Source organism: Propithecus coquereli, unplaced genomic scaffold (assembly GCF_000956105.1).
Source record: "Propithecus coquereli isolate 6110/MARCELLA unplaced genomic scaffold, Pcoq_1.0 Scaffold58, whole genome shotgun sequence".
Classification (NCBI taxonomy): Eukaryota; Metazoa; Chordata; class Mammalia; order Primates; family Indriidae; genus Propithecus; species Propithecus coquereli.
Window position 1 is genome coordinate 1,800,813 of NW_012151729.1, and position 16,378 is coordinate 1,817,190.

The 16,378-nt window shown below is 44.7% G+C and overlaps 1 protein-coding gene across 1 annotated transcript in view; it reads right to left on the reverse strand.

Moving 5' to 3' along the window:
- Positions 1-16,378, reverse strand: part of SLC36A1 (solute carrier family 36 (proton/amino acid symporter), member 1) — a 49,907-nt gene that overhangs the window by 26,541 nt on the left and 6,988 nt on the right. The window contains exons 2-7 of the mRNA XM_012658220.1: positions 12,517-12,664; positions 7,380-7,470; positions 6,688-6,776; positions 6,168-6,263; positions 3,948-4,032; positions 3,591-3,809 (exon numbers count right to left, since the gene is read on the reverse strand). Of these exons, the coding sequence (XP_012513674.1) occupies positions 3,591-3,809; positions 3,948-4,032; positions 6,168-6,263; positions 6,688-6,776; positions 7,380-7,470; positions 12,517-12,659 (723 nt within the window). The 5' untranslated portion in view covers positions 12,660-12,664. The remainder of the gene's footprint in view (positions 1-3,590; positions 3,810-3,947; positions 4,033-6,167; positions 6,264-6,687; positions 6,777-7,379; positions 7,471-12,516; positions 12,665-16,378) is intronic.

Below are 16,378 nucleotides of genomic sequence, written 5' to 3' on the forward strand. Positions count from 1 at the left end.
ACTATAATATATAGGTATTTAGATAAATACGAAGTATGCTCTAACAGGGTGCCAGAATAGCATCAGGTGAACAAAAGGAAATGTATTATTAATCTCTATAACAGGCTTCTCTTTGAAAAAGATTTCAAAACAACTACACTACAGTCTTTTGAAAAATAAAAAATAAAAATAAATACTCTTCTTTGGACCCCTGCTGAGAAATGTTAGACTTCTTTAAAAGCAGCATTTCGATACCTGGAATGAAGATGGACTAATAGGTATTTTGGCTCTACAATGAGACATTAGAGAAGATTGTTCTGTAATTATTCCTGAGTCACAAATGTAACGTAAGTTCTTGGAAGTAGGTGCTCTCTGCTGGTTAGTGGATAACTCCTGCCCAGGTTCCTGCGTCAGATCAGGTTGAGGTATCAGGCAGGGAATTTCACAACAAATGTCAGGGGACACTAGCTGAAGAAATATTTAATTCTACATACTTACTGATTGCTACTGACTCATAACCCAGCCAAGTGGGAAAAGTTTAATTTATAAGAAAACACACAAATTAAAATCAGCTCATTATCCACATAGCTCCCCAATTCTGCAATAGTCAGTCCTCACTTAACATTGACGATAGGTTCTTGGAAACCACAACTTCAACTGAAACGACACACAGTCATTTTCTTCAACCTCATTTCATTATAACATTGATGAGGAAAAAAATGATTTCATCATACGTCATTTCCAAGAACCTATCGATGACATTAAATGAGGACTTACGTCAATTATAATAATAACAGCTTTTTCAGAAAATGCTGTTAAATGTACATGTGGATTGTGAGATGTACTCCAATTTCGGAATCATTATAACTGTGAAGAAGTGCATCTCGGAATTAAGGATACGCAGTGATAAAACATTTATTGGGAGGTCCCTCTGGGCAAGGTGCTCTGCCCAGAACTGTGTCACTCATCGTCACCCACATGCTGAAGACACAGGGAAGCCATCAGGTGGAAGACCCCAGCCTGCTTCCTGCTATGGCATGTGCACGAGGAACAAGATTATCTTAATATCAGACCTGTACATGCTCAGAATTAGGGAAAACACTCAGAAACATCAGACGGCAGGGGAATGCTCACGGGAAGCAGGGCAAAATGCCAACACGGAACAGTGGCAACGAACAGCAGCAACCAAAATGACCCAGAGGGTGCATCTTTAGCTGTAGGCCACACAAAAATGAAGCTGTGACAACACAATGGGCAGTGACCACACCAACGCAGAGCCAAACCTCCTCCCCTGCGCTGCACCCGGGCAGACAGCACTGCTTCATCGCTGCACGTGGTGAGCCCAGAGGCAGGCTGAGACCTGCTCGCAGGAAAGCAGCAGGGCTGCCTCTACGCACAGACATCGCTCTGGATGGACACTGCCAGTCAGCTGGGACGGAGGCGCTACAGGAACCCGAATTCTCATCCCAGCCCTCTGATCATGGCAACCACTGCAGTCTACCTGCCTGCCGCAGTTTAAAATTAAATGTGGCACGTGTGCCTGTCTACAGGAGGTAGCTTCACTGGCTTCATCTTTAATGTCCGTCAGCGTATATCCTAGGCACTCTTGAGAGCTCCAATTACAATGCGAAATCATGGTTTATTTACCCTTCCTTGTCTGATAATGGAAATGGTCAATTGTGCATTCATCGGCCCTCCTTCCAGTCCCATAAAAAAATGGGACATGTCCTCATTAGTATAGTGGTGAGTAAAAAAATAAAAGATTAAAAAAAAATGGGATATGGAGAGCTGTTTATTCTATGTTTGAAAAAATAATTCTGTAGAAGAGTCAACATCTGCCACTCATCTGACTTCCCATAACACGGAAAACACAGCAAATGATCACTGAAGACAATGTTAATCTCAATCCATAATGTCATTTCCTCAGCATGGGCAGTCCCTGGTTTTTATGACTCACTGTTCTCCTAGAAACCATAGCCGTGGGTGACTGGGTCACTATTAAGCAGACTGTGTGGAAATGAAGTAACATGCACCTGTCAGACGGACCAAATTAAAAAGATTGATTTACCCAGTGTTGGCAAGGGTGGAAAAACAGATACTTACATACTCCAGAAGGGAGTGTCTACGAAATGAGTAAGTAGCTTTTGGAAAAAGGAACTTGGCAATATAAAATATTCAAAAGTGCATACTCTTCAGCAATTACTCCTCTAGAGAAATATCTTAGAGAAGTATTTACATTAATACATGTTCACGAAAAGAAATGCAAAAGGACATTCACTGTCTTAACATTTAATACTAAATATTATAAATGACCCAATAGCAGACTGACGGGGGAACAGCTATTCTCCATGATGCTACGTACCAATTAAAAAGGATGAAGCAGATAACCTGGAAAGCTCTCGAAGGCACTTTCCAGGGTAAAAAAAACAAGGTAGACGAACACTACATATAATTTTTCTAAATTATCTTTAAAAAAATGAAAGCAAAATCTACTTTTATTTATGTATTTCTCTATCTACTTACATAGCGTGTAAATACATTCACAGGATCTGGAACGAGTCAGACCCATCACACAGAGGGGGTCCCTGAGAGGACACTGGGTGTGGGGTGTGGTATTCGAGAGGCCTTTGTAGTGTCTGCATTTTAATGAATATGTATTGACGAATTATCTGGGGAATTAAATTTAAATAGCTTTTTTTAAGTTATACTTGTATTTGCCTGCTTTTACGTTTTTCCTCTTCACAAGGCTTGGCAAAACGCATTGTCTTTTTCACAAACAGCCACGTGTTTAAGGGCACCTTTTTCTCAGCCTAATCTTCCACTCATCTCTACACGGATGTTTTCTCTCACAGTTCACAGACCTGCCCGCAAGGGCTAAGTGGCCAGGGGGAATGACAAATGAATTTAAGATTTTGACAAACAAATATAAAACTGGAGTTGATAAGGAATTACTTTATCTAAATACAAATTAGAAAAAAAAGATTTGTATTTTCATCTTAATATTTTTCCCTATTTTCCCATTGTGTACAATGACCACGTGTTAACTATCTAATTGGAAAAAAGCTAAATCAGTCATCTGATTTTCAGGGATGTCTGGCAACATCTGGAGACATTTTTGATTGTCACAAGTCAGGGGAGGTGGTTGTTACTAGCACCTAATGGGCAGAGACCAGGGATGCTGCCAAACATCCTACGTTGCACAAGACAGTCCCCACAATAAAGAGTTATCTGGCCCAAAATGTCAACAATGGGGAAGTTAAAAATCTCTAACCTAAATATGCCGTAAGTCAGTGGTCTGCCACCTTTTTGGCACCAGGAACCGGTTTCATTAGAAGACAATTTTTCCACAGATGGAGGCGGTGGGGGGCGGGGGGCACTCAGGCGATGATGCGAGCGATGGGAAGCAGCTGTAGATACAGATGAAGCTCCGCCCGCCTGCCACTCACCTCCCGCTGTGTGGCTGGTTCCTAACAGGCCGCGGACTGGTACCGGCCTGCACCTCAGGGGTTGGGGACCACAGCCATAAGTAACATACAACTATGTTACACTGACCTGTTTGGTTTGTTTCCTTGCTATTTAACAGGAGGATGGGGGAGGGCCCAGGCTGGTACCTGCACAATGAACTGGAAGATCATGACCAGGCTGACCAACATGCTGATGTTGGCCAACAGGGAGAAGATGGACAGGGCTCGGAGGTTCCTGACGAAGACCAGCAGCACCAGGAAGGGCAGGAAGGAGAGCATGTAGAGTCGTGAGTCCATGGTGGGGTTCGCAATCACCGTCTCGTTGCTGTGGCAGTTGTTGGTGGTCCCATTGGCCGCTTCTATCACCTAGAATGCGGGGAAGGAAGTAAAAGGAAAAGCCTCTGAGCCAACAAAGGCCAGTGGATCTCCCGCTAGGAGGATTTCTTCCCATATTCTCTCTCTCTCTCTCTCTCTCTCTCTCTTTTTTTTTAACTAGTACCCTACCTGTTTGAAGTTGTCAGCCAGAAACACAAAATAGACACAGCAGAATCCCAGCTGAGTGACAATCAGGAAGAAGTCCACGATGTGCCTGGAGATGGGGACGGAAAGAATATAAAGATCATTACAATATAAACGCAGGACTCCCGGACGGACCAGTGTTTTAAATGGTGCTTTTTCCCAAGCCAGCACAGACCATTCCCAGCAGGTGACAAAGATGAGCATGCCCTGGTAAAAGGAAGAACTATGCTAGGTGCCACTGGTCTGGGGCTTTGGGAGGAAGCTGAAGGAGGTGCTCGCTGTGTGGTTTCTGAGGTCCCCTTCCTGGCACACAGACACCTTACCACTGCCCAGCCCCTTGGCATCCCCCCTGCCCACCTGCCCACCTATCCCACCCCACACCTTTTTCCTAGAGCTACTCGACCAACGTAAGAGATCAGGAAGTGGATCCCTTCACCATCTCTTTCTAGAACTTGGATCCAAGAACCAACCTAGTCTCACATAAGTACATAGAAATAGATGTACCAAAACAGATTGCTGGTTCAACAACCGCTGGTAACAACCTAAAGGGTCATCAAAAGGAAAGTGATTATTTCCATTGTTAAATGGGACATTACACAGCAGTTGAAAAGAATGTGTTGAATGCATATGTGCTGATAGAGAAAAACGTCTAAGACATTTAAGGGAGATACTATGTGTGTTACTGTTTCCCAATAACATACATAGTATGGTCCATTTATGCAAAAAAATTTTAAAAACATATGTATGCTCACATACATACAGAAAATTCCAAAAGGATACTCGTGCAACTGTGATCAGTACTCACTTTTACTTTTCACTTTATGTATTGATCAAAAAAATGCTTTTACTATGAGCACAGATTTAAAAAGCACACATTTTACTAAAAGAAGGAAGGGAAGGGAGGAAGGAAGCAAGCGTAGAAGAAAGGAAAAAAGAAAAGAGAGGGAAAAAAAAAAGAAATAACAACCAACCAACTTAATGGTGTTCATTTGCAATCTGGCTTCTCCCAGTCACAAATAATTTTGCCAAAAGACTTATATAATCTGCATCACAGGATGAAGTTATGAATGCATGTGACAGTTTCCTCTATGATCACAAAAAGAAACTTTTCTAGAGAACATTGTTTTAATGTGGCTTAATGTTTTAAAAAAAGGATTCAGCCCATGACGGTCTCAATTTCCTACATCTAAATATAAGGAGAAAAAAAGTAGACTATTCCCCTCTAGGCATCTGAAAAATTACCATAAGGAGAAATTTCCAGACACTCCTACCCTGTTCTAGCTCACCTCGCCTCCTCCTTGAAGCCTTTCCTTCTCCCATCTACTGTGTGCTTCTCACCTGGCACGGTCAGACGAGAGAATCTCTAAAGTTCCTCCCACTCTGAGCACCGAGGATGTGTTCCTAGCTCATGACACTTTCTTCCTATTGGTGTCTGATCTCATTTTGTTCTCTGGTTCTCTTCCCACATATCTTTCTCCTTATGCAGACTACAAGCCCCTGGAGGGCGAGGACCACATAATTTACCACAGAAAATCTCCCCTCCCTGGCTATTAAATAGAACTGTTTTGTTCCACTTATAAGAGAGTGCTTAAGTATATTTGTTGAATGAACAGTGAATCAAATACAATCACTGGGCTGGGCGCGGTGGCTCACACCTGTAATCCTAGCACTCTGGGAGGCAGGTGGACCGCTCGAGGTCAGGAGTTCAAGATCAGCCTGAGCAAGAGCGAGACCCTGTCTCTACTAAAAAAAAATAGAAAGCAATTAGCCGGACAACTAAAAATATATAGAAAAATTAGCCAGGCATGGTGGCGCATGCCTGTAGTCCCAGCTACTCAGGAGGCTGAGGAAGAAGGATCGCTTGAGCCCAGGAGTTTGAGGTTGCTGTGAGCTAGGCTGACACACCACGGCACTCTAGCCAGGGCAACAGAGCAAGACTCTGTCTCTAAAAAAAAAAAAAAACAAATACAATCACTGGTCAAAGACTGCCAAAGCTGGAATGGACCTTTGAGACCTTTCAGGCCAGGGTCCATGTTTTCCTGATGAAGAAACTGAGAACCAGGGAAAGGAGAGGTCACCCCAGCAGAACTGAGGTAGCACCCAAGTCCACTGACCCAAACAACACTTCTTCCATTCCCTGCAGTCTCCCACATCATACCTCCACGCTGGGAGGCCACGGTTGGAAAGAAGGAAGAAACGAGTTACCTTCCCCAGTGTGCATGGTTCCGGAGACAGGAGCAGGGGCTGGATTCTAGCCCATACATCACAGTGTCCCCATAGTCCACAAAGGATTTGTTCAGTCTGGGGGAAGGGGAAGAGCAGAGTATGTGGGTTAGACCAGGACAATGACAGAACAAACTCAGCCACCGAGACCTGGGCCAATTCCCCATCTGTCACCCTGGAGGTACCACTCTGAGTCCTGTATCTAATGCTTTCAAGGATCAGAAATGTTAAGTTGATGGGATAGTTACTGTCATTGTAATGAACAACCATCTGGTGATTAGAATGTGGTGTCTATGCACTGGACGTGAGAAAATTTGACAGATGACAATGAGCCGAAAAAGATGGCAACAACAGCCCGGGAAAGGGAAGGCTGCAACACTGAGCACCACCTTCAGCTAGTGTCAGGAACAGAGTGGTCTGCCTAAGTGCTCCCTTTTCAAGGTTGGTAACAAAACCCCAAAGGACAGTCTGCCCCTCGAGAGGTGGCTCAGAGGGCTCTCACCTGTGGCAGAAGTGGTGAGCGCATTTCACCAGGATGCCCATGCAATGCACAGCCACGATGCCAATCACCAGCAGGCTGAGGGGGCCCATCTAGGCATTGCAGGCATTGCAGGCAAGAGGAGGAGAGATAAACAGGCAGAATTAGGGGTGAGCCCAATCAGAACATGATTTGCAAATGATTAGAATGCTGCTAAGGCACTTTCCACTGCCAAAACTTCTCCGAGAGAGAAATGTGATCGCAGAGACAGGCTCCGTGAGATGGGCGCTATCTGCACTTGGAGAGATTTAATCTCGTGGAGAAGAAGAACACAAGATAAGTCTGTTCTGAGACTGTGGCAATGAGCAGAACAGGAGCTCCTGTGACTCTGTGGGAAGAAGAGATGGGCTCAGGGAGGTGGGGGGAAACTGCTTGAGCCGTTTTAAGCACATGGTCTCTACCACTAAGTGAGCTCCACAAGGGTGGGAATCTTTGCTTAATTCATGGATACGTTCTATTCTAAGAGCCTAGAGCAATGCCTGGCACACAGAAGACTCTCAATAGATATATCTTTAGATAAATGAATGTCTGAATTTTGCTTCTTCTCAGCTGAATTAAAAAAACAATGTTTAAAAACCGAGTAAATTTTAAAAACAACAGAAAATTATCTCCCAAAATTTGTCGCAATACTTCTCCCCAGCGATGCAGACCCTTACCAAGATGCCTGCATTTTTCACTGCCAGGGGCAGCCCCAGGAGCCCTGTGCCAATGTTGCCTTTTAACAGGTGGATCAAGGTCTGGAACCATCTGAAGTAGAAAGAAGATAAAGGGAACATTAACCATCACGATAGCTCACTCTCACTGAGCACTTAGCACTACACTAAGTGCTTACATGCATTACCTTATTTGATTAAAAAAACAACGCAAGAAGATATTATATGAAGGATGAAGAAACAAGCTCACAACCACAACACTACTAAAAAACAGAGCAACCAGGCAAAAAAACCAGGCAGGACCACCCAACAAACCACTCTCCACCACCCTACAAGAAGCCACCACCCGCGGCAGAAGACGGTAACAACAGCACGAAAAAAAGAAGGAAGAAGAAGCAGAACACCGCCGCCACAAAAAAATAATAACGCAACAAAAAAAACAGGAGGAAGCAAGAACAACCAAAAAAAAAAAAAACACCGCCGTCAAGAAAAAAACACCAACAAAACACAGCAAGAAGAAAGGAAGCAGAGGAGGCGGGCAGAAGAGAAAACACCGCGGAAGAAACCAGCAGGACCAGCAGCACCAAAACACCTGCTGCGGGAGAAGACACCTCTGGCAAAGGGAAGTGTCTGGGAACAAGACCCCAGAAAGACACGTGGGGCACGAACCAGAGGGAGTAGTACTTGGGTTTAGTGGCCACTCGAGTCAGGACAAGGGTGAAGGTGCAGTGGGCAGGGAATTTCTCTTCTTTCTACTGGGATTGGAAACTCATCAAAGGACTGACAGGGGAGGGGGCTTGTCTTCAGCATTTTCCATCCTTTGTTACCTCCAGAAGGATAGGAAACAGGTCAAATATAGCATTACTTTGCCCCAAATCACTCAGAAAATCTCTTGGTCTTCCTGCTGTCCCCAGCCTTTTCAGGAAAGATCAAGGGAACTATTTCCACTCTAAGTGAGAAGAGGTTAAGTGCTCTCCTGCCCATCCTGAGGATTGCAAGAGCCCATTATCAGTAGCAGGATAATGGGCCTATTAAATTTCTATCTTAGCAAATGTGTAATCCACTTAGGGCAAAGGTACGCATTATAACAAGCCCACTGCCTACCAGAGACCTCCCAGTGGGAGACTGGGTCCCTCTGGCCCTACCTCTGCACTCGCCTCCAGATGACAATTCCCTCCCTCCCTTCTCTGGCCCTGTTGTCTCCTCAGTAAAGACAGAGGTCTTTACAGAAGTCTTCTCCACGGTGCCTTCAGCTCAAACACCAGGATTCTAGGCAGTTGGCCACAATGACTCCTTTTAATAGACGGCCCCAAGCAGGGATTACCCAGTGCTCTGTGAGTATCACAGAATCAGCTTCCTGGACTGCACAGTCTTAACTGCAAGGTGAACTATCTTTCTGGAAAGGGAAAAGAGGAGCCCAGATCTCTGGAGTTCCATTTATGGTCCATCAGTAGTTTTTAGACTTTCTGGTCTCAGGGCCAGAAATTTATTCTCTGATAAGGGTCCTGAATAATTTATCAGAGAATAAAGGTATCCTGAGACCAGAGATGATGCTTATGGGGATTGTACCTGCTGATGTATTATACTATATTAAAAAACTAAAACTGAGGAATTTTAAAGATATTTAATTAAAAATAACAATAAGTTCATAATATGTTAATACAAATAACAATTTCTTTTAATGAAAAAGAACTCCATTTTCCAAAAAAGAACATGTGAGAAGAATGGTTCTGTCTTACTTCTTTTTTCCCCCCAAATCTCTTTAATGTCTCACATAACAGAAGACAGCTGGATTACCTGGTTCTAAGTTCAATCTACTGTGATACATTGTTTTGGTTGAAGTATACGAAAAAAATGTGTTCTCTTGTAGACAGAAATCAGAAAAGGAAGGAGTATTTTAATAGCCTCTTCAGACAATTATGGTAATTTTTCCTTGACACTACTCCAAAATGCAATATACGATAGTTTCTTAGAAGTTAGCTGCAGTGTGGAAGCTGAACTTTTCTTACTCTAGTACATTAAAATCCATTGATGGTCTTGCTCTTTCGATGGATCTTTTACCCACGCACAATTTCCTAACATCATCGTTTGGTTATCTGGAAGATGCTGGTTCCCTGAATTACACAGATCTTCCAAATGCTAACACCTTTCATTATACAATATCAAAAAATCACATTCATAGTATCACCAGTGATCTCACCAGAAAAGTCTTTAAGTAGAGGGAAGCCGTCAAGCTCATGGGGCTGGACATAAGTTTTTTCCAATTTTGCTTGAAATCTCGAATTTTATTGTGGGTAACAATTACACATTTTTGATTGTTATTCTTGAGGTGATGAGCTCATTTCATTCATTTTCAAGAAAATGTCTACTAAGTACCTGGGTCTGAATAATCTATAGTTCATTAGTTGTTCTTTCTAGTAAAAATGTGTTCTATGAAAAAAAAAAAAAAGCAGCAAGTTCACTTAACGACTCAATCACTCACGGTCTTTGCCTTGACACAAGCATCATACCTTGGTATGTGCTAAAAGTGCTTCATGCGTACTTCCCATCTCGTCACATGGAGTATTAAAAGACCTGTACTGAAGGGTCATGATTTTAAAAAATTAGTAATTTGATCATTTCATCACATTCTTAAGCAAAATTTGCTTTTCTCTTTACACATGTGTGACAGTGAAGAATACAATGATGACGAGTATAATTTGGTGCCACTGCCACGATTCATGCTACAGTGCCTGTAATTTTACCCACCATTGACTCTACACAATCAGTGCAAATATCAACACAGTGAAACGGCAAACAACATCTTAGTGCTATTATAAAGATAGTTTTGACCTTACAGACTTCTTGGGAACCCCATAAGGTCTGCAGAACACATTTTGCAAACAGCTGCTCCAGATCACCTAGAGAAAGCCAGCTGCGGTCAGCTGGTGTCTCAGCCTGCCAGCCTGGAGAAGAATCACTGAGGCTCAATCAACAGCTGGTATAATGGAACTCAGAAGGGCAACAGAAGAAAAATCTGCCCAATAGCACTAAATGAGGCTGTCTCCAAAGCAGTCCATAGCTTGATGGCATCAAGTGTTAGGAAATAACCTCACTAAACACATATCATGGAAATGTCTGGGGTTCCTATTTACGCCCCCTAATTAGGGGTTTTTACTGAGCCCTTAACTTCCAGAAGAGCCAGTGTGTGCATGCATATGTACCGTAGGACAAGAAATACTTCCATGTATGTTGTTCCTTGGCAAACTAGATAATAGGGTGGGGCAAGGTAGAAATAGAAAATGAACCCAGCTCAAAATGTGTTCCTCACACTTCCTATGTAGTAGAGATTTATTTGGGTTAACAAGGTTCTTCAAATCAACTTACACCTTAATCATACCCAGCATGTCTTCTACATAACTGCTTGTGTGAATCCTATGCCCCAGCCTGGAAGTACTCAACCAGTCCTCCGAGCCCATCCTAATGAAATACTTTTCCCTGTATCACCTGTGATGGAACTGCGATACTTGCCATCACCTACAGATGTGTTTTCTTGGTCACCCACTTTGTATCCCAGTATCAGGGCAGGAAGGAAACCTCAGAACAAAGTATACCCTGGAAAAGTACCAATATAAGTCCAACGAACGTATCTTCTGCTTTGCTCAATTTCCAATAAACGAGGGGAAATAATTTTGTGTTGACCACTAGTGATAGCCCAATATGGGAAAAAAGAGATATTCAGAATGGCTAACAGGCATGCATCAGCTTTCACATGTCCAAAACCTAGGAGCTACTATCCTGGAGGCTCTAGTTGGTTGGTTTTGAGCTTCAAAGAAGTCTCTATGAAAATGAAAATCCAGATCCCATCTGGCAAGTATCACACAGACAAGTTGACGCCTGAGAACAAGAAGCAGCAGAAACTGGAAGGGAAGCTATAGAGAGAGAAGCTTGGAAGAAGCATTTCACAATAATGAGTGTGACCTCTAAACGGAAGCTGTCACATGCCACTGGCTGTGTGTGGAGCTCCTTCTGCCCAGGGGCAGCCAATGGGGTGGATGAGATTAGAGGAAAGAGGGGAAGGGTGAGCACACTGCTGCCAGGTGTGGTCTAAGCAATTTTTCCCGTCAGCTACAAATGCAAGCAAATGATCTACACAAGCATGCCATGAGCTGTGAGACAGGCCCTTTGTGAGCAGAAATCAGCTAGTGGTGGTGAGGGGCCGGGAATGTGGGCGCCATATCCTCTAGTTCCATCCCAGTTCACAAGAGAAAGTGCCCTGCGCCAGAAGAGGGCAGGCAGACGGGCTTCAAGAGAAGCTTCCATGGTCCCCTTGGGTGGTGACAGGGGATGAAGGTGCCCTCAGTAAGCCACACCCCACCCACGAGGGAGCACAGAGAGGGTTATAGCTAAGCTTGGGGGCTGCAAAATCCAGGACCAGAGAAATGTCAGAAGTCTGCTGAGGTTGGAGAGTAGCCAGGATGCTCGGTGGAGTAGAAGAAAATCTTCCTCTGAATGTTCTAATTCAAGTGGTGAGTACCACAGAGTCAGCATCGCTTCATGGTGGGGTCCTTAGTTTTTCTTTACATGTAGGGAAACTGAGGCCCAAACTCAGCCCAGATGAGGCTTGGGTTTTAGTTTCCAGGGACAAGACTCAGGCCCTCCTTGGAGAATGCAAAGTGGATCTTCTCTTCTCTATTAACCCCTGAATTTTTTAAGTGCAGAAGTTATTCTTCCCTCTTCCCCCTTCTTCGGCCAAATGAACTGGCAACGTGGGGCAGAAGTATGGGAGAGACTTTGCAAAGGAGGCTTCCGATTGGGCTTAGAGATTATTTGAGGTTCTGGTACAGATGCCACACAGTTCTAAGTTAAGAGAATTAAGAGAACGTCTTTGCTAGAAGCTTTTCTTAAGTGCAAGCGCTTACTGAGCCCCAGCTTTGTGGGACCAAGACAGCTAAAAGGAACAAAGAATAAGAAACAGACTAGAACATGGCAGCCAAGGAGGGCAAATCTCAGGACAATCACTCGCCTAATCTCCATATTGTTTACGTTCACGTGTGAAGTGGGGGACTGACAAAATGGAGGAGAGGAGAGAAAAATAAGTCTAAGGGAGACTCAGGAACATGAATCCCACCCAGGAGGGCAGAAGATAAGTGATACTTACGTTGTGCTGTTGCTTTCCCCAAAGCGCTGGTAGGAGCCCGGGGAGGAGGGGTTGCTGAGGCCTTCGGAGGGGCTCTCCTCGGGGCTCACGTCAGTGGAGCTGTAGTCATGGTAGTCCTCGTTCCGAAGTCTCTGCGTGGACATGGCAGCTGCGGGGGGAGGGCTAGCATTAAAACCTCCCGCAGCTGGGCCCTGCAGCTCCATGTCTGGGGTGGACTCTGGGGCAGCAGCAGTCATTGTCACGGTTGCTCTGTGACAGCTGCACTGCGGATTTAGTATGAGGGTGCCTGGTACCGAGGGAAATGGGAAAGTGCAAAGTGCACGGGGGCGGGCTGGGTTCCCTCGGCTTCTGCCTCCCGACTTTCCCAATCGGTGCCGCACTCATAAATGTCTAAATTTGACAGAGTGCACCTGGACAAAGCAGGTGAGGCACTGCTTGGGAGGGGTGAGGGAGAGCGCAGAGAAGCCCTTCCAGGAAGCATTCCCCATTCCTTAGGTCACGATTACTTACTCCTTTCTCTGAGCTTATTTCTTGAAGCTTGTGCAATAGTTAAAGTGTATATACACCCACCTCGTCCAAGAACAAGCTCTCAGTGGGTGAGAATCTGGATATTTCTCCCGTATCCTCTGTTTCCTCTGCCTTCACTAGAGTACCCTGTGGCATTCAAGAAATCTCCTCTGCATCATCCAGTTCTGCTCAAACTCCCCCAGGTCCCAGAGCCACGAACGATGTTCTCCTTCTCTCTGCCATGACCTCAGGCCTACCCTCTACTCTTTAGAGGCCATCGGTAACTCTCATCTCCTGACCCTGTGACTCTTTTCTTGCTACCAACCGAGGTACTGAAAAATAGTCGCTGAAAGCAGCTCAGAGGAAGGCCAGGAGCACGAGGGGTGCTCACCCCTGGCCCCTGTCTCAACATCTCCCCTCCACAATCCTCCTTCCTTCATATTTTTATGGGTTTGCTCATTTTTAAAAGAAGGTGGGAGAAGAAAACCTTCCTCCTGTGTGCTGGAAGGACAATGAGGGTGGTGTCCCCGGGTGGACTTTCTCAGTAACGCTACTAGTCAAAGGAAAGGAGAAGGACAAGGGCTTCTTTACGACACACAGTAAGGACACATTTGGAGTTGCACAGTCCCCCAGAACCTAGAGACCATTGCTAAAAGAGCCTTCGCAGGTCACTCCAACCCCTCATTTTATGGATGAAGAATCAACCCCAAAACATGAAGTGACCTTCCCCACTTGCAGCTACGTAGTGGCAAAGCAGGAAGCATATCTATCTCCTGATGCCCTGTCTGAATCTGGAAACATCTGCCAAATACAGTGCCAGCTGCTAAGAGGCAGTATTACAGTACAATGAAAGACAGTCAACTTCCTACTTTCCAAGAATCTGCAATCAAATGAGAAAAGAAGGTACATTAACATTAAAAATTACAAATAAAAACCCTTCTGACCCTTGGCAGACGGGTGCAGCTGCTTGCCCGTGAGGCTGTCCTCCAGGATGTGGCTGGACGCAACCCCCGCCCCCACCGCCGCCTGAGTCTGACGTGCTGTCTTGTGAGGAGACGGGACCTCCAACTGCCATCATAACACTCCATCCTGCCCCAGCACCCAACACGAGCCACCAGAGGACAACGCCCTGCTGAGGGCTCCCCAGAGGCCCCGTCCCAGGGACTCTTTTGGAAACTGGCCCAACCCTGGCACCAGAGCGATCCACGGGAGATCTCATTTTCTCCCACCAACTGTAATGTAGGAAGGACCCCAAGCAATCTCACAGGGAAAGTTCTAGGCAGAAAGCCAGGAAAGGGCCTGGAAATCCCAGGGCGGATCCTGCCTAGCTTCAGTGCCAGAGTCACTCAGCTAAAAACCTACGAGGGCTTCCTTTACTCACACGCTGGACCAAAACAAGGACGTCTTCGAGCTCTGGGGCAATTAAACTCATGAGAAGGCCAGGAAAAAAAACTGTACGAAGTATCTTAACAGGAGCAGTTGAAAACCTCTTGCTATGCAGGCGAAAGCTAGTAAGTTGATTTCTGTATCTGTCAGGAGGCCTAGGTTCTAAGCCTGCCTCTATCGCCAGTTTGCTTAGTAAATTTGAACAATTTTCTTTATTTGTCTACGACCTTAGTTTCCGAATATGCAAAAAAGGGGAGGAAGGTGTGGACTAAAATATCTCTCAGCTCCCCTCTAGTGCTAATATTCTAGGAATCAATAAACATAATTATTAGTGCAAGCAACAGCCAATTTCTAGTCTCTTCCAACATACCAAAGCATCTAAGGAATAGAACCTTCCAAGTGAATCTTGTGAGAAAGAAAAGAAACTTTGTATCTGAGGAATGCAAGCCCCCTGTAAATTATCAGGCCCGGAGAGGCATTAAAATGTGATGGCTGTCATGTCTCACCCCTTCCTTGAGCTAAACAATTGCCTCTTGAATCCACTTGCTATGTGGGCTGTAGTCTAACCGACTCTACATAGCCATAAAATGCCATACACCTCATTACTCATACCCCATAGTTCAACAATGTACAGCCAATCACTAATCAATGTTATTTCTGTAAAGCAAGGAGAATTCCTGTCGAACAACTTTGTGTCAGCCCACTCTTTGTCCCCTTTTGCCTTTAAAAAAATTGCTTATAACAAAAGACAAAGGCCGCATTTCCTTAGACAACCTGGAAGTGTTTTCCCAGGTGCTTTGAGTGTTTTCCTCACTTTGGCTCAAGTAAACTCTTTAAGATTATATGTTGTGCCTCAGCTTCTTCCTTTAGGTCAACACCTATATATTACAGAAGGTGAAGGGACAGAATACAGGGACTGATAAATTCCCCAGCCCTTCCCCATCAAGCAATAAACCACTCTGTTGCTTCCTTGGTACAACTATTATATACGCTCAATTTATTTCAGACACTGAAAAGAGGCTTCTTTATGTTGTGTATAAAAACTGAAGTTACCCACAGCAGAAGGTCACTAAGAAAATTGTTTAAAAGGAAGCTGAAGGCCGGGTGGGGTGGCTCAGGCCTTAACCCTAACACTCTGGGAGGGCGAGGTGGGAGGATCACTTGAGGTGAGGAGTTAGAGACAAGCCTGAGCAAGAGTGAGGCCCTGTCTCTACTAAAAATAGAAAAATTAGCAGGGTGTAGTAGTGCACACCTGTAGTCCCAGCTCCTGGGGAGGCTGAGGCAGGAGGATCGCTTGAGCCCAGGAGTCTGAGGTTGCAGTGAGCTAGGCTGATGCCACTGCACTCCAGCCTGGGCAACAGAGTGAGACTCTGTCTCAAAAAAAAAAAAAAGAGTCAAGGGACTTTCAGGGACTTAGAAAGGGCTTGATAACACATCATTCCTTACTTCTCCTGGAAATTGCCCCAACAGAAGAGCTCTGTTTCATGTTAATATAAATTCTGAAAAAAAAAAAAAAAAGCTGAAATCTATAGATCTAAAGACCAAAAAACAACTGCAGGATATGGGAGACATGGCTTAGCAACTGCATGCATATTGAAAAAAGAAAAAAATGCTACTTAGGAGTTTCAGTTGATGATAAACTCAACAGAAGACAAAGACATAATAATAGATGCCAAAAGAATACAATTCTAGGTTGCATTAGGACAGGAGAGGATCACAGGTGGATGACAGCGCTACTCAGCTTGGCCATGCCTGTATCTGCTCCAGGCAGCGTACTATCAAGGGAATAACTACAAACTGTGGTATATCCAGGGGCCAGACTAGGATCAAGGCAGGCATGGAAACCAACGCAACGAGGAATGGTTGGAAGCACAGAGACGGTTCAACCTGGCAACTTGAGAGGTACAAAAACTGTCTTTAAAAGCTGTCATATAGGCCAGGCACGGTGGCTCACGCCTGTAATCCTAGC